Source organism: Aureobasidium namibiae (assembly GCF_000721765.1).
Source record: "Aureobasidium namibiae CBS 147.97 unplaced genomic scaffold scaffold_13, whole genome shotgun sequence".
Lineage (NCBI taxonomy): Eukaryota > Fungi > Ascomycota > Dothideomycetes > Dothideales > Saccotheciaceae > Aureobasidium > Aureobasidium namibiae.
This window is the reverse complement of record NW_013581196.1, coordinates 567260-583964: the sequence shown is the minus strand read 5'-3', so window position 1 is coordinate 583964 and position 16705 is coordinate 567260. Positions and strand designations below refer to the sequence as shown.

The 16705-nt window shown below is 52.4% G+C and overlaps 6 protein-coding genes across 6 annotated transcripts; 5 read left to right on the top strand and 1 right to left on the bottom strand.

Moving 5' to 3' along the window:
* Window positions 1-11: 11 nt before the first annotated feature.
* M436DRAFT_51204 (uroporphyrin-III C-methyltransferase-like protein) lies at window positions 12-1717 on the top strand (the record flags this gene model as incomplete). Its single annotated transcript, XM_013570022.1, has 2 exons — window positions 12-312; window positions 366-1717. 2 exons carry the CDS (start codon window positions 12-14, stop codon window positions 1715-1717), a joined length of 1653 nt encoding a protein of 550 aa, XP_013425476.1.
* Window positions 1718-2071: 354 nt separating this feature from the next.
* On the top strand, window positions 2072-2630 carry M436DRAFT_51169 (uncharacterized protein; the record flags this gene model as incomplete). Its single annotated transcript, XM_013570016.1, has 2 exons — window positions 2072-2387; window positions 2440-2630. The coding sequence occupies 2 exons, from the start codon at window positions 2072-2074 to the stop codon at window positions 2628-2630; spliced, it is 507 nt and encodes a 168-aa protein (XP_013425470.1).
* Window positions 2631-4522: 1892 nt separating this feature from the next.
* Window positions 4523-5971, top strand: M436DRAFT_65564 (glycoside hydrolase; the record flags this gene model as incomplete). Its single annotated transcript, XM_013570141.1, has 2 exons — window positions 4523-5673; window positions 5746-5971. The coding sequence occupies 2 exons, from the start codon at window positions 4523-4525 to the stop codon at window positions 5969-5971; spliced, it is 1377 nt and encodes a 458-aa protein (XP_013425595.1).
* Window positions 5972-6433: 462 nt separating this feature from the next.
* M436DRAFT_51062 (uncharacterized protein) lies at window positions 6434-7585 on the bottom strand (the record flags this gene model as incomplete). The annotated part of the gene is made up of 1 exon (XM_013569999.1): window positions 6434-7585. One exon carries the CDS (start codon window positions 7583-7585, stop codon window positions 6434-6436), a length of 1152 nt encoding a protein of 383 aa, XP_013425453.1.
* A 1188-nt stretch (window positions 7586-8773) lies between these two features.
* M436DRAFT_51518 (ABC multidrug transporter-like protein) lies at window positions 8774-13273 on the top strand (the record flags this gene model as incomplete). Its single annotated transcript, XM_013570071.1, has 2 exons — window positions 8774-8935; window positions 9002-13273. The coding sequence occupies 2 exons, from the start codon at window positions 8774-8776 to the stop codon at window positions 13271-13273; spliced, it is 4434 nt and encodes a 1477-aa protein (XP_013425525.1).
* Window positions 13274-14134: 861 nt separating this feature from the next.
* M436DRAFT_51196 (DEAD-domain-containing protein) lies at window positions 14135-16170 on the top strand (the record flags this gene model as incomplete). Its single annotated transcript, XM_013570020.1, has 2 exons — window positions 14135-14328; window positions 14385-16170. The coding sequence occupies 2 exons, from the start codon at window positions 14135-14137 to the stop codon at window positions 16168-16170; spliced, it is 1980 nt and encodes a 659-aa protein (XP_013425474.1).
* Between the last annotated feature and the right edge of the window lie 535 nt (window positions 16171-16705).

Sequence of the window (16705 nt, the reverse complement as noted above, 5' to 3'; positions counted from 1 at the left end):
TTGCTGTCAACATGGCCACCCCGGCATTGCTCACTGCTGTTGACTCGGTCAACCATGTCCACTTGATTGTTGGATCCAACCCTCTGGCTGGTGCACGTTGCAACAGAGCACTCGAAGTTGGTGCAGTACCCAAGATCATCGCACCCGAAGACGCCCAAATACACTATGCACTGGCAAAGAAGATTGAGGACGGCAAGGTGGAATGGATCAAGAGAGAGTTCCAGGACACAGACTTGACGAGTCTTGGAAGAGATGAGGTGGACAACGTTGTGGATGCCGTCTTTGTCACGACGGCAGGCAAAGGTGCTCTGGGTGAGTTGGACTCGACTGTCGGATCTCGCAAGCAGTGCTAATTTCTGTCTCAGGTATATCCATCTCTACACTCTGCCGCAGACTGAGAATCCCCGTCAACGTTGCCGACGCTCCGAACCTTTGCACCTTCACCCTGTTATCTACACACTCGTCAGGTCCTCTGCAGATTGGTGTCACAACGTCCGGCAAGGGCTGTAAACTGGCCTCTCGCATTCGACGTGAGATTGCCGCTGCTCTACCCTCTGATCTCGGTACTGCTGTCGAAAGACTCGGTATGATCCGTCGTCGTATCTGGGAGGAGGACCACGCTAGCGAATTGGCTATGGACTTGGAGGCCGAAGAGGAGGATGCTGGACAGAATGCTCAATTCAACAAGCTCATCACACCTACCGACCTCGAGGCTGCCAAAACCAGACGTATGCGCTGGCTTTCTCAGATCTGCGAGTATTGGCCGCTACGCCGTTTGGCTGCCATTACCGACGCCGATGTTGATGCTGTCTTGGCTTCATATAGCCAGGAAGCTGCTATTGAAGCCAGTACTCCTCTGCTCAGTCCTGGAACTCTTGACTCCAGAACCCGCAAAGGTCGCATCATTCTGGCTGGATCTGGTCCTGGTCATCCGGATCTCTTGACTGGACTGACGTTGAAGGCGATTCGTGGTGCCCACGTTATTCTTGCCGACAAGCTGGTCCCAGCCCCAGTTCTTGACCTGATCCCTAGACGCACGCCTGTCCACATTGCGAGAAAGTTCCCTGGAAATGCCGAGGCCGCTCAAGAAGAGCTTCTGTCTCTCGGCCTTGCAGCAGCAAAGAAGGGTCAAACAGTCCTTCGCCTGAAGCAGGGAGACCCTTACCTGTATGGACGTGGTGCTGAGGAGTATGACTTCTTCCGCCGTGAAGGCTTCGAAGTCAGTGTGTTGCCCGGCATTACCTCTGCTCTCAGTGCTCCCTTGTTCGCCAAGATTCCTGTCACCCACCGTGCTGTTAGTGATCAAGTTTTGATCTGCACTGGTACTGGTCGTAAGGGAGCTGCCCCTGACCCACCTGCCTACCTGGCAAATCAGACTTGCGTATTCCTCATGTCTCTGCACAGACTCAGCGCTCTCATTGACAGTCTCGTTGCCGAAGGCAAGAACTACCCCAAAACCACGCCTTGCGCAGTCATCGAGCGAGCAAGTTGCACCGACCAGAGGGTCATTCGCACCACACTTGAATACGTATGTGCCGCAGTCGAAGAAGAGGGCTCGAGACCGCCCGGCCTTCTCGTTGTTGGTCTTGCGTGCGAGGTATTGGAGAAGAACCACCAGAAGTGGGTTGTCGAAGAGGGTTTCACTGGCTTTGACAACCTGGGCGAGGGAAGTCTCGAGGAGCTGAGTGCTGAACTCCGCGGTGAGGTCCTGGCTTGAGACTGGTGGTGAAAGACGATCATGGCGTTGGGACTGTTGGCTGCATTTTTGGAGAAGGAAGATACCCCTGAATTTTTAACAAGCATAGCCAGATATACATACATCCAACATAGACATGCAAATACACTTGTTCATAAACAAAGGTGTCTCATCGCGGATCAATAGCTTCGCATAGCTGCGCATGGAAGGCATGCAGTCAGCTTGTATCACTTTTGCGCCTGCCTGCAGCTTCTCGCGCCTTCTGGTCGCGCCTTCCCGAAAATGGGCTCCATCGACCAAACTCTCAACACGAACACCCGAACCAACTACCACGTCCACCACATTGGACTCTCCTAAATCACATATACCAGCGCAATGGCCGCCAATGGTCTCGCTCTTCCAGACGGCCTCCACAAGCTTTTTACTCAAGTCAACCTCGAAGACATCACGAAAGCCATCACAAATGTCACATTGGCTGATTTCACCCACCCAGTCAACACAGCCAAAGGACGCGAGCTCAACGCCGAAACCGTCACCATGCTCTACGAGGAAGCCAGCAAGCTCCATGGCGCAGGAGCGACTCTCATGGCCGCTGCTTTGGTCACGTTTGTCATCATCTTCTGCTTCCCCATGGCCGCAGCCACACCTTTCTTGACCATGCTGGGTTTCACGAATATCGGTCCCGCTGCTGGTATGGATGTGTACAAGTCTTGAATGCCCAACCTTCGCTGACCTTTTGGTAGCTTCCCTCGTTGCGGTCTTCCAGTCTGCTTGGGGTGTCAATGCTCTGTTCAGTCTTTTGCAAAGTGCAGCTATGGGCGGTTACGGCGCTCCTGTCGTTGCTGGTGTGGTCCAAGCAGCTTCTGCTGCTGGTGCCTTCAAGGCCTGGGCAATGGGTAATTTCACCTTGCCTGCCTTCCCATGGAAGCTGTGATCGAATGGGATGATGATCAATGTGGCTCTCCTGTTTATGTACTCAAGGGGGCTGGATGAGGAGACGACATTGTGACGAAAAGCACATGAAGTACGACATCGATGACCCGAAAGCCCGAGAAGAGGAAGACCGAAGCTCGCTGCAGATATGGTACACTAAGCAGTGAACGGACTTGTTAAAAAGCAGAGTGCACTTGCTGTGGTTTGGCAGGTGGAGCGTCACGTCAAAAGAATGAAGTTCAGCTGTCATAATGTCAATCAACTAGTTCAAATGTTAATATCACCGCTTTCATTCTTCAATGTCCATTCATATCTTCGTCCATGCTTTATTCGAGACTAGACTGACTACAAGGGGGGCGTGCTCTCCTAAGATAGTATGAACTAGAATGAAGCTTATCGGCTAATCTTGTCCAACTAAATCGCTGGAGATGGATCAAATATGGTAGCAAATCGGAGCTGGTGCGTACCTCGACAGCTCTCACTTCTGCTCAGGCCTTTCTGGGTCCAGAGTAAATCTTGACCTTCACGCCCAAGTGACCGTACCAAAGTATCGGGGTAGCGGCATCTAGCACTAAGGAGAGATGTAGACCGAGCATCAACGTAACTACGATCACCGAGTGCCGGGGTTCTAGACTTTCATCCCTGATCAGAATTCGTCCTGTTGATTTTCCCCATACTTGATCAAGTCTTCGGCCGCAACCAGCCTTCCTAAAGGTACGATCGATGGGGCGGAGGTGATGGATGATGCTGAAGGTCGAAGCTCTCCCGTGGACCGTGGCACGTCAGTAACAACAAGCAATCACGTTGACGAACACAGATGTTGTCTCGACGCCACGAGGTACACTGACAACGGTGAGGTGCCATACTGTCACATGGCAGCCGTGCTTTTGTAGACTGGTCTACGCTTTGTGTAGTTCGGCAGTGGGAAACGATTCGAGCGACATTACGGGCCAGCGCGGAAGAGATATGATGACAGTATTTCTCCGGATCAGAGGCAATGAGAAGCAAACACTTGCTATGTATTGTCATGAGTTCATGGATCGCGGGCAGCCGTGTAGGTCGCAAGATGATCTTTCTGGTAACCTGCATCTAGAGCAAGGACAGTACCCACTCAAGCAAAGTCAGATAGGAGTGTTCTGGCCATGGATGGTATTGTCATATGTTCATGGGGATATTCCGTAGATCGATGGGGGTGTCTGTAAGAGTATCGAGAGATCAAACTATGCCGTTTTCGGAAGTGTATGTAGGGCAGCGAGCAGATTCTGTGAGGGCGCAACGGTCGACTCGGGACTTGGATGCCGAGCGGATGGTAAAACGCATCCTCGGAGCGGCAGTCATGGTATATGGTACCATGGGGTGAATTTGATAGTTGTACTTCCCAAATGGGATATTTGAAGTTGGGGCAGAGAAGGCAGATGTCTGCGAGCTGTTGCTAGGAAGGATTGAGCGGCCATGTAGGGCTGCGAAGTCTAAGCAACGTGGTCAGTGCATGGCCCGGCACGCCCAATACCAGTTAAACTTCGGCTCCAACTACTCTACAAGCTAGAATTTTTCGTGAGAGATCGAAGACCGCCTTCCTTCCAGCATGAGTCGATTGTGCTTCTACGGCCGCGTACCAGACTTCTATCTCGTCATAGCCGTTTGTCTGTCGCCAGGCACAGACTTTGTACCTACCTCTAGCGGCGGTCCGCGGGAACGGAGCGAGCTGTCGGCATGCTTGTCTATTGTCATGCTTTGATGTTATGTCTCTACAGATTCTGGTAGGTCTCGATGAGCGTAGAAAGAGTATAAGTAGTTGTGGACATCTCCTCCAAGGATAGAATATCTCATCTCATGCCATCAGCTTCCTCAGCTAACACCTTCTCTTCACTCTCCTTCTCTACATTCGCTACCATGCGCACATCAGCTACCTTTGCTGCTGCTCTCTTGGCTGGCTCTGCCACTGCCGCTCCCACTCCAGGGCTTCTGAGCAGCATTCTCGGTCAACTCACCAATGACCTGAACACCCTCCTCGGCTCCCTTGGTATCAAGCTCCAGACCAATGCCAACATTCACGGCCCTGTCATTCCCTTCCACGATCAGTGCCCTTTCACCATCAACTCGTCTGTCAGCATCTCCAGTGACGTTTTTAGTCACGAAATCAACTGGCCACTTGGTGTGAACGGCGGAAACTACATAAATTGGCGCACCTATCGTGCCAATGGCGCGAATTTGGGCGGTTGGCTGGAAAAGGAGCGTACTCACGATCCTATCTGGTGGTCTGCAGTTGGTGGTGATAGCGCTCCTGATGAGTGGACTTTGTGCGAGACCCTAGGATCCAAATGCGGACCCATCCTCGAGGAGCGCTACGCCTCCTTCCTCAACACCTCGACCATCGATCAGCTCGCCAGCGTTGGAGTAAACACTCTCCGAATCCCCACCACCTATGCTGCATGGGTCAAGGTTCCTGGATCTCAGCTGTACTCCGGCGCCCAGCAGAAGTGGCTCAAGATCATCACCGACTATGCAGTCCTCAAGTACAACATGCACATCATCGTTGGCCTGCACTCTCTGCCCGGCGGTGTCAACAACCTCGATATTGGCGAGGCCCTCTTCCACGACGACTGGTTCTACAATGCCACCAACCTCGACTACAGTTTCCAAGCCATTGACGGTGTCCTCAACTTTATCAAGAGCTCTGGCTACCAGAACGCCTTCACCATTGCTCCCATCAACGAGGCTTCTGATAACCTTGCTGGTTTCGGCTCTGCTGCCGGCCTGTCTGACAAGGCTGTCAACTGGATCAACACCTACATCAACGGTGTGCTCAAGAAGATTGCTGTTGTGGACAAGCGTATCCCCCTGCAACTCCAGGACTGCTTCAAGGGCGCATCATTCTGGGCTCCCTTCTACTCAGCCGACCAGAACATCTGTTTCGACTCGCACGTTTATTACTTCGCTGCTGCCGGTACCTATGCCAACTACGTCAACCCTGCCGTCTGCGGTCAAGCCCAATACATTGCCGAAGAGACAAAGTTCCCCGTCTTCATCGGCGAATGGTCATTGTAAGTTTTGCCCTTTCTACATGTCGACATTTTTCATCTGCGAGGAGTTATGACTGATGATTATCAAAACAGGCAAGCCATGTACAACAACACTTTGAACGTCACCACTCGCAAGACCCTCTTCGACACCCAGCGCTACGCATGGCAGAAGTATGTTTCCGGTGGCTCCTTCTGGACCGCTGTGTCATACTCTACCGCTGCTGTTGATGGTGAGGGCACTCAGAGGGATTACTGGTCGTACATTGACCTCATCAATGCTGGTGTTATTACCAAGCAGACTGATGCTTCTTACTGCTAAACAATGGGACCGAGGAAGATAGGAAGAGTAGAAGATATGATTGAGTTTTTATGACACAAAAAAGCCAAAGAAACGGATGCATTTCCACTAGATGAAACAGAACAACAGGAAGACTTGCAGGAGAATAGAGGAGTTTGAGACTTGATAGAGCATTTATTTGTACACATTTTCAAAGACGCAAAGTTTTCACATTCACTTACCCATCCAAACTATGGAGCTAGCGACATGTCGTATCGCCGACATGTATGAGATGGCCGGCTTACATGTGTACTCGACCGGAATGAATTTCTTCCTCATCACACAAGTGTGGTAAACTCTCCAAAACATTCTTCAAACAGGTTGTCAAAGAGTCCGATTCACGAGTAGCAATGGTAACTTCGTCTTCAAAAAGAGAGACTGCTGAATCTCTGTCATGTAACCATTTCTCATTATGACGTGTAAGCTATTCAACAGGCAATCCGTTCAACCTCTGAGCGGCAGAATATGCTGGGCCATGACACTCTGTCTACACAGCGGACACTCGGGCTTCTCCCTCACCCAATCCGCAATGCAAGTCCAGCAAAACACATGACCACAAGTAGTAGCACTAGGATCACGCATGGGCTCTAGACACAGCGTGCACTTTCTCTGTTGACTACTCTCGATCCAACCAAGTTTCTCCTCATCTTCGAGATTGAGGATAGCGGCCTCGGAGTCTGAAGGCGGCAAAGGCGTATGCGTCATTCTCGAGATCTTAGTGTGGAGACTGGAAGTATCGTGCTGAGCGCCACTTTCTTCCAACAATAGGGCGTTGTTCGAGCTGTAGGCGTTTGGGTCCAGAGAGACTTCGACGCCGTTGTCGAGGACAGCGCTACCTCCACTCAACGTTGCGGGGTTGCTGATAACAGGGACCGAAGAGTAGATTTCGTGAGCGTGCAGGTAGGCCTGAACACCGAGTTGGAGGACTAGGAGTACACCCAAGACTTCATAGCCAATGCGCTGCTCGCTGGGATCTAGACGTCTGGTGAAGATGTAGCGGAGACCACCAAGCCGCTTTGCGAGGTGATAGTATGCACCGGTAAAGTAGAAGGCTGTCAGACTGAGAGCATGTATCGGCGAAGGAGAAGTGATGGTGTCGAGGTTTCGAAGGACGTAAGATTGTAGGTTGGTCAGCCACGATGATGACTGGTCGGGCTTGCTGTTCCGGCGGCGCAAGGAAATTTCCAACTTTGCGCGCAATTTCCTTCGAAAAGCTGGTAGGAGTCTGGTGAGACCATATGGCAGCAAGACGCTGGCGATTATGTATCCTCCTCTTCTGTATGCGCTAGGTAGACGCAGCGTGTCATCTTCCACCTGGACGATGTCGCAGTATTCCTCTCCGAGGGTACGATTGCCCACCAGGGTCGTCAAGGACAGATATAGCAGATCTGCGAAGGTCCGCGTACCCGTCATGTTGGTTTGCGCAAAGCGAGCGCCATAGAGGTTTCGTAGTACCGAGGAGAGGCGCTCCAACAGCACACCCTGGAAGTAAGCATCTTTTTGATGTGATCGGATGATGTCTGGTGCTGAGGCGAACGGATACTGAAACGCGATATGGTCGCTGCTAGGAGCTTGGTCGTGGACGAAGTCAGACATTGTGTATGCAGATGAGCAAGCTGCGCTGGCAAGCTGCGTGTTAGATGCGGGATACGCTAAACGCGACGAACACGGTCAATACGGTGCCTGGCCGAGGCATTGTCGGACTTTTCGCTTCTATACCCGACAACCTCGACAACTCAGGGCTGGCCCAAGCCTTGTGCTGCCTACCTCTCGTCCAACAGCGTGGTCTTTGAGACCTCTACTTTGGACCAAGCAAATTTCGAGGTGCCCCGTCAGATTTGGTTGTTAGTATGTGCTCTAAGCATGTCTTGACCGCTGCATCGACTGGGTTGCTGAGTCTGCTCTACGGAGTACGGAACCCGGCTGTCGGCACCGTCGCCAAATTTGGCAGGTGAATCACAAACCAACGATTGGATAGAAGTCGTCGTAGGAACAACTCCTTTATCGTTCAGCTTGCAACTAATTATTGATCCTTCCTGACGAGAGTGCATTCGCTGTCTCGACAAGCCGACCCGCTCAGAACATGATTTGGTAAGAGGTTTTGAAGGTTTGTATCACGGCCGAACAACAATCCGGCGGCGCCTGACTCTTGCACCGAAAACAAGAACAGGACAAGCCTTTGGGGGCTGAACCTTGTTACAAAACATCTGCAAATCAGATCTGCCGTATTTTTGTTTATCTGCATCGGAAATGTGGAGGAGCCAGGAGGACGCAGTTTCGCCGACGCGCCGACATTTTTATCAGGCTGGGTGACCATACTAGAGAACGTCGACATGCTTACCAATACACCATCCGTCAAAGATTAGGTAGTTGCAGTAAACGACAGTAGCTATGAGATCCACAGCCGATGAAGTTGTGTTTGTAGAACTGATAAGCCTTGTTCTCTCTCTGATTTGGTTAATCATGCGAGAATCGTCCACGTGTAAATCATCCATGCGTGAATGGTCCATGTCGTTCCATGTGTGGTGCATGTCCGCAGCGTGGGCGAATCGTTGATGTTCTCTATCAAAAAGTCTATGTTGCCTAGCGTATCCCCTCCATCGAAGATGCATCAAAGACGGCACAAGCGGAGGCCGACTCGGGACGATACGACAGATATGGAGGCGTCATGAACAATGGGTAGCTGCCTGCCGCCTTATAGTGTTGTTGCTGTCGTTCGCTCCTTTTCCTGATCTGGTTCTCACCTGTCTTTGAACCTACGACCCCTACCACGCCTCCCGGAACATGTCTGCCCCAGTGCCAGACACGGTCTGGACATCAGGCGACACTAACAGCCCGCCTCCAGCTGCCGACATTGCACAACATGGAAATGTGGCCACCGAGCCATTAGAGAGAGTCGGAACCGCAAAAGAATTAAACGCTGAGAAAGTACTGGATCCGGAATACGTACACCAGAAGGAAGCCGAAAAGCACGCCGAGAAACATGGTCGATCACCGCTTGACCGACACCAGAGTGACTGGACATCTTCCTCGAGCAACATCACGCCAGACGACAAAAGCCAGAGAAGCACAGAGGGCGAGAAGCAATCATGGGGCGAAAAACTAAATCCACTCAAGAGGAAAATCAAACCACCGGTACCAGCTGAGCAAGGAGAGTCAAGGGAATACAAGGCCAATTTCTTCAGTCATCTCACCTTCCAATGGATGGCACCTATAATGTCCGTCGGATACCAACGACCACTGGAGCTCACCGATCTGTGGAAGGTCAATCCTGATCGCAGTGTAGATGTTCTATCTGCACGACTCAAGGCTGCTTTCAAGAAAAGAGTTGACAACGGAACCGAAAATCCTCTGAAATGGGCGCTCTACGATACTTTCAAAGGCGAATTTTTGCTGGGAGGTCTCTGTGAACTTATCGCCGCCGTGGTCCAAGTCTTGGCTCCTTTTGTTCTCCGATATTTGATCAACTTTTCTACCGAAATCTGGATTGCTGAGAAAACGAACACGCCCAAACCTGATATTGGCCATGGTATCGGTCTGGTCATCGCCGTTACCGCTCTTCAAGTCATCCAGAGTTGTTGCACGAATCACTTCTTGTATCGAGGCATGACTGTTGGTGGCCAAGCTCGTGCCGTCACGATCGCTGTCATCTTCGAGAAAGCCATGAAACTGTCTGGAAGAGCAAGAGCTGGAGGCAAGTCGAATACCGAGCCTGTCGGCCTTCCTCCTGGTATTGCTCCTGGCAGTAAAGAAGAGAAGAAATGGTTGAAGGCAAAGCTCAAAAAAGAAAAGGCAAACTCGAAAGACAAGAAGGGAGTTTCGGGCAGTGGCGAGGGATGGTCCAACGGCAGAATCGTCAACTTGATGTCTACCGACACGTACCGCATCGATACAGCTTCTGGAATGTTTCACATGATCTGGGCCTCCCCCATCTCCATCATATTGACGCTTGTCCTGCTTCTCATCAACATCAACTACAGTGCCCTGGCCGGATTTGCCCTCCTCATCGTAGCAATGCCCTTGCTTGGACGATCGATCAAGAGCTTATTCGTCCGCCGTAAGGCCATCAACAAAGTCACCGATCAAAGAGTCGGTCTCACCCAAGAAATCCTGGCTGGTGTCAGGTTCGTCAAATACTTTGGCTGGGAGAGCAGTTTCCTCGATCGCCTGAAGGAGATTCGTCGCAGAGAAATTGGCAAGATTCAGTTCTTGCTGAACATTCGTAACGGTATCATGGCTGTTTCCATGTCTATGCCTGTTTTCGCTTCTATGCTGGCTTTTATCACCTACAGTCTTACAGACCACGGCCTTCAAGCTGGAAAGATTTTCTCATCTCTAGCTCTTTTCAACGGTTTGAGACTGCCACTCAACTTGCTGCCACTTGTTATCGGTCAAACCGTCGATGCCAGTGCATCTATTCGCAGGATCGAAGAGTTTTTGCTAGCCGAAGAGTCACTGGATGAAGCTGTATGGGATTACGAGGGCAAGAGTGCCATCGTGATGAAGGACGCCAACTTCACCTGGGAAAGGACTCCAACTCAGGAAGCAGAGAAGAAAGTAGTAGGAGCTCCTGGCTCCAAGGAAGCCAAAGCTGCCAGGAAAGCTGGCAAGAAGGCCGACCACAAGGCCGACAAGCAAGCGAAGAAGGATGCAAAGAAGGCTACCAAGGCACTGAAGAACGCCGAAAAGGAGAATGGCCACGAGGCCTCTGACAGCAGCACTACACTGGCCGAAGACACCGAGCATCCATTCGAAATCAAGGGTCTCAACATCTCGATTGGCCGTGACGAGCTTGTGGCAGTCATCGGAAGTGTTGGATCGGGCAAGACGTCCATACTGGCTGCATTGGGAGGAGAGATGCGTAGGACTTCAGGCGAGGTCACTTTTGGTGCTTCACGCTCTTACTGCCCTCAATACGCCTGGATTCAGAATGCTACCGTCAAGGACAACATCACTTTTGGAAAGCCCTTCGATCAGGAGTGGTACGACGAGGTAGTAGACGCCTGCGCTCTGCGAGCCGATCTTGACATGCTCCCCAACGGTGATCTTACCGAGATCGGAGAGCGTGGAATAACTGTTTCCGGTGGTCAGAAGCAACGCCTGAACATTGCCAGAGCTATCTACTTCAACGCCGACATTGTCCTCATGGATGACCCGCTTTCGGCTGTCGACGCTCACGTCGGACGTCACATCATGGACAACGCTATCTGTGGACTTCTCAGAAACAAGGCTCGTGTTCTTGCGACTCATCAACTTCATGTTCTACATCGTTGCGATCGTATCATCTGGGTTCAGGACGGCACTGCATACAAAATCGACACCTTCGACAACCTCATGGCGACTGATGCAGACTTCCAGAAAATGATGGCTACCACTGCTAAAGAGGAAAAGAAGCCGGAAGAGGAGGTTGATGGTGATGAAGTTGAGGAAGAGAAGAAGGATGTGCAACAAAAGACTGGTGGCAAGAAGCCAGCCGCAGCACTCATGCAGGCCGAAGAGCGTGCTGTAAAGAGTGTTTCCTTTGGCATCTACAAGGCTTACGTCAAGGCCTCGGGTTCCCTCGGCGTTGCACCTCTGATTCTCCTTACCCTCATTCTATCACAAGGCGCCAACATTGCGACCAGTTTGTGGTTGTCGTGGTGGACTTCGAACAAGTTCGGCTATACCAGAGGAAAATACATTGGAGTATACGCCGCACTTGGTGTCTCGCAGGCTCTTCTTATGTTCGTATTCTCCAGTATCCTGACCATCTGTGGTACTCGAGCCAGTGCGACTCTGCTCCACAACGCAGTCACCCGGGTTCTTCGCGCACCAATGTCTTTCTTCGACACGACACCGCTCGGACGCATTACCAACCGCTTCTCCAAGGACGTTGATACCATGGATAACGCCCTGACCGATGCCTTCCGTATGTTCTTCATGACGCTAGCACAGATCATTGCCGTCTTCATCCTGATCATTGCTTACTACTACTACTTCGCTGCTGCTCTGGGTCCTCTGTTCATCATGTTCTTGTTTGCCGCGAGCTACTATCGCTCTTCGGCACGTGAGATCAAGCGTCACGAAGCTGTTCTTCGTAGCAGCGTCTTCTCTCGCTTCAGCGAAGCAGTGTCTGGTGTCGCTACTATCCGTGCCTACGGATTGCAGGATCAGTTCTCGGAGTCTGTCCGTGACGCAGTTGACAACATGAACGCCGCTTACTTCCTCACCTTCTCGAACCAACGCTGGTTGTCTGTCCGTCTCGACGCCATCGGTACTCTTCTCGTCTTTGTTACTGGTATCTTGGTCGTCACTGCCGGCTTCTCTGTCAACCCCAGTATCGGTGGTTTGGTTCTGTCGTACATTCTCTCAGTTGTGCAGATGATCCAGTTTACTGTCCGCCAACTTGCTGAAGTCGAGAACAACATGAACTCTACTGAGCGTATTTACTACTACGGCAACAATCTCGAAGAGGAAGCCCCTCTCCACACCATCGAGGTTCGCCCCTCATGGCCCGAAAAGGGTGAGATTGTCTTCGACAATGTTCAGATGCGTTACCGTGAAGGACTTCCTCTTGTTCTCAAGGGGCTCAACATGCACGTCAATGCAGGTGAGCGTATCGGTGTTGTTGGTCGTACCGGTGCTGGAAAGTCAACCATCATGTCCACCCTGTTCCGTCTTGTTGAACTCAGTGGCGGAAGCATCACAGTCGATGGTCTCGACATCGCCAAGATCGGTCTTAGGGATCTGCGATCGCGTCTCTCCATCATTCCTCAGGATCCTACTTTGTTCAAGGGCACCATTCGCAGCAACCTCGACCCCTTCAACGAGCACACAGACATGGCATTGTGGGGTGCACTTCGCCAAGCTGATCTCGTTGGCGAGGATCAAGACATTGCTGATTCATCGACTCGTATCCATCTCGATGCTCCTGTCGAAGAAGAGGGTCTGAACTTCTCCCTTGGTCAGCGTCAACTTATGGCTCTAGCGCGTGCTCTTGTACGTGGCAGCCGCATCATTGTCTGTGATGAAGCGACCTCATCTGTCGACTTCGACACGGATCAAAAGATTCAACGCACAATTGTCAAGGGTTTCCGAGGCAAGACTCTCTTGTGCATTGCCCATCGTCTGAAGACCATCATCGGTTACGACCGTATTTGTGTCATGGACAAGGGACAAATCGCCGAGCTTGACCGTCCCATCACTCTCTACGACCAGGGAGGTATCTTCCGCAGTATGTGTGACCGCAGTGGTATTCGCAGGGAGGACTTCTTCTCCAGCGCCGAGGCCACCTTCAGCGAGTGATTTATCTGAATAGCATGCGTGTGCTTTTGGGAGGGCTTGGACAGCATGGACTGCATAGATGCATACATGAAAAGGGCGTTTTTGGCGAAAAGCATCTCGTTTGCTGAAATTGATTTTGGTGTATATACGAAGACCTATGAACATATTTATCTCTGAATTGATTGGTATGCTATATACGAAGGTGTCAAGTCAGCTAACCAGGTACTCATACGTGACTCGTTGTAAATAAGACAGGCATGAGATTATGTGGACTCTAGAATATGATTGGAAGCAGTATAAGTTTCAAGACTGAAGAATCATGACGTCTGTGTTGTGACAACCATACAAACGCAGGTACCGATACTCGTTGGACGGGTCTGGGTTGAGTGACTCTGCCTGTCAACCATTTAGACGAAACGTCAGAGGTTGAGAAGAGAGACAAAAAGTTATTGGTGGTGGTGCTTCGCCCCCCTTGCCGGAGCGATAGCAAAAGATGGAAGACGACAGAAGGTGATTGGAGCGTGACGGAAACTAGACGGATCAGGGTCTCGGTCGACGCGCGCCAAGGAAAAGTGAGGGTGAGGCAGCGTCGTGGCGGGAAGTCAGAGAATTCGTCTGCGAGTGCCTTTACCTCTCCTGCTTGTCCACTCTCCTCTCTACAACCCAAGAAACCTCACTTACTCAAAAGTTCTGTTGTTTTCTTATTTGCTTTGTCGTCTGTGCAGTTGTTTTCCTGCGCATCCGATACAAGTCTCTGGTCTATTCGTCGCCAGACTCCTTTCCATATAATCAAGACTTTTTCAGTCATCACACGCCTTATCCCAACAATCGCCATTCCATAACACGACCGCTTTTTCAACCCGGAAAAACCACATCGCAAACATGGCCGATCAACTCAACATGAACAACCTCTCGCTGAGCGAGTCTCAGCACGCCCCAAGACAAAACGGCAACGGTGGTTTCGTCCGCTCTGCCTACATTCCCCCTCACGCCAGAGGCAGCACCAGAGGCCCTGCTCCTGGTCCCGCTGCTATGGACGGCGCTCCTCCCATGAACGGCCACTTTGACGGTCCCAGGTACGTCTCCTGGCATCGCTTGCAAACGCGCGTTTGACTGACCAATTTTTTTCCAGACCCGGTTACGGTGCTGGTCGTGGCGGCGGCGCTGCCGGCGGCGGCTGGGGTGGTGCTCCCACTTTCACTCCCAGAGGCGGCAATGGCTTCGACAGAAACGCTTACGGTAACCCCGGCCAGGGCGGTGGTCAGCAAGCCCGTGGTTCCGGTGACGGCCAGTGGAAGGACGGCAAGCACATTCCCGGTCCCTCCAACCCTCGTGTCGAGCGCGAGCTGTTCGGTGTCCCCAACGACCCCAACGTGCAGCACAGCGGTATCAACTTCGAGAAGTACGACGACATCCCCGTCGAGGCCAGTGGTCAAGGCGTTCCCGAGCCCGTCACCACCTTCTCCAACCCTCCCCTCGATGACCACCTTATCAGCAACATCGAGCTCTCTGGCTACAAGGTCCCCACTCCCGTTCAGAAGTACTCTATCCCCATTGTCATGGGTGGCCGTGACTTGATGGCTTGTGCTCAGACCGGTTCCGGAAAGACTGGTGGTTTCCTCTTCCCCATCCTCGCTCAGGCATTCGTCAACGGCCCCAGCGCTACCCCTGCCCAGACTGGCATGGCCCGCCAGCGCAAGGCCTACCCCACCTCGCTCGTCCTCGCCCCTACTCGTGAGCTTGTCTCTCAGATCTACGAGGAGGCCCGCAAGTTCGCCTACCGTTCGTGGGTCCGCCCTTGCGTCGTCTACGGTGGTGCCGACATTGGTCACCAGCTCCGCCAGATCGAGCGCGGCTGCGATCTTCTTGTTGCTACTCCTGGCCGTCTTGTCGATCTCATAGAGCGTGGTCGCATCTCGCTCCAGAACATCAAGTATCTCGTTCTCGACGAGGCTGACCGCATGTTGGACATGGGTTTCGAGCCCCAGATTCGCCGCATCGTCGAGGGTGAGGATATGCCTCCCGTCACTGGCCGTCAAACTCTCATGTTCTCGGCCACCTTCCCCCGCGATATTCAGCTGTTGGCCCGTGACTTCCTCAAGGAGTATATCTTCCTCTCTGTTGGTCGTGTCGGTTCCACCTCTGAGAACATCACCCAGAAGATTGAGTATGTCGAGGACGTTGACAAGCGCTCCGTTCTGCTCGATATTCTCCACACCCACGGCGCTGGTCTTACTCTGATCTTCGTCGAGACCAAGCGTATGGCCGACTCGCTCTCCGACTTCCTCATCAACCAGGGCTTCCCCGCCACCTCGATTCACGGTGACCGCACCCAGCGCGAGCGTGAGCGTGCCCTCGAGATGTTCCGCTCTGCTCGTTGCCCCATCCTCGTTGCCACTGCTGTCGCAGCCCGTGGTCTCGATATCCCCAACGTCAAGCACGTCGTCAACTACGATCTCCCTACCGACATTGACGACTACGTTCACCGTATCGGTCGTACTGGTCGTGCCGGAAACACTGGTGTTGCCACTGCTTTCTTCAACCGCGGCAATAGAGGTGTCGTTCGCGACCTTCTCGAGCTTCTCAAGGAGGCCAACCAGGAGGTCCCCGCCTTCCTCGAGACTGTCGCTCGTGAGGGCAGCGGCTTCGGCGGTGGCCGTGGTGGACGTGGCGGCGGTGGCCGTGGCCGTGGTGCTACTGCCACTCGCGATGTCCGTAGCTTCGGCGGCGGCTCGCGTCCCGCTTACGCTGGCTCCCAGTGGGGCGGCAGCGGCGGTGGTGCCGGCTTCGGAGGATCTGCTGGCGGTGCCGGTGGCTACGGCGGCGGCATGGGCGGCGGCTACGGTGGTGGCATGGGTGGTGGTAGCTACGGCAACCCCTCCGGCCCTTCAGGTCCTGGTGCCAACTCTTGGTGGTAGACTCCCCAAGCTCGCTAGTGACCACTTCGCCCTTTTCGGTCACTCGACCTTTTGGTCACTTTTTTCTTTCAGTCTCTGATTTTAGCTTTCACGTTTTCGCGGTCCTTTCTCTGGACGTCAAAACACTCACAGATCGATGGACGAGGTCCTTGCTCATACATCCCCAGTCAGCATGATAGACAGCGTTGATTTTTCTTCATTCTCAGCACGGAGACGGCGCTCATCACGGTTTACGACTTTCTTCACGGCCTTGAGCGTTCTTACATGAAACGCTCGATGCACTCGACGAGCGTGGTATCCGGTACTGGGCATATGAGGCTTTCCAGAGGATTCGGACATCTTTCGATACCAGTTGTGTTTTTCAGCTTATTCTCCTTTTCAAATAATGATCCTGGCATTTTCATAGCATCACGAAGCTCTAGGGCATCTGGAAAGGCGTTCTCATGGGACGCTAGGCCAGGCTGGGCTTGCACGATGTTACGGCTGTCGCATATGGCATGGGCAGCTTTCTTTTTTCGCTCTCGGATGATGGATA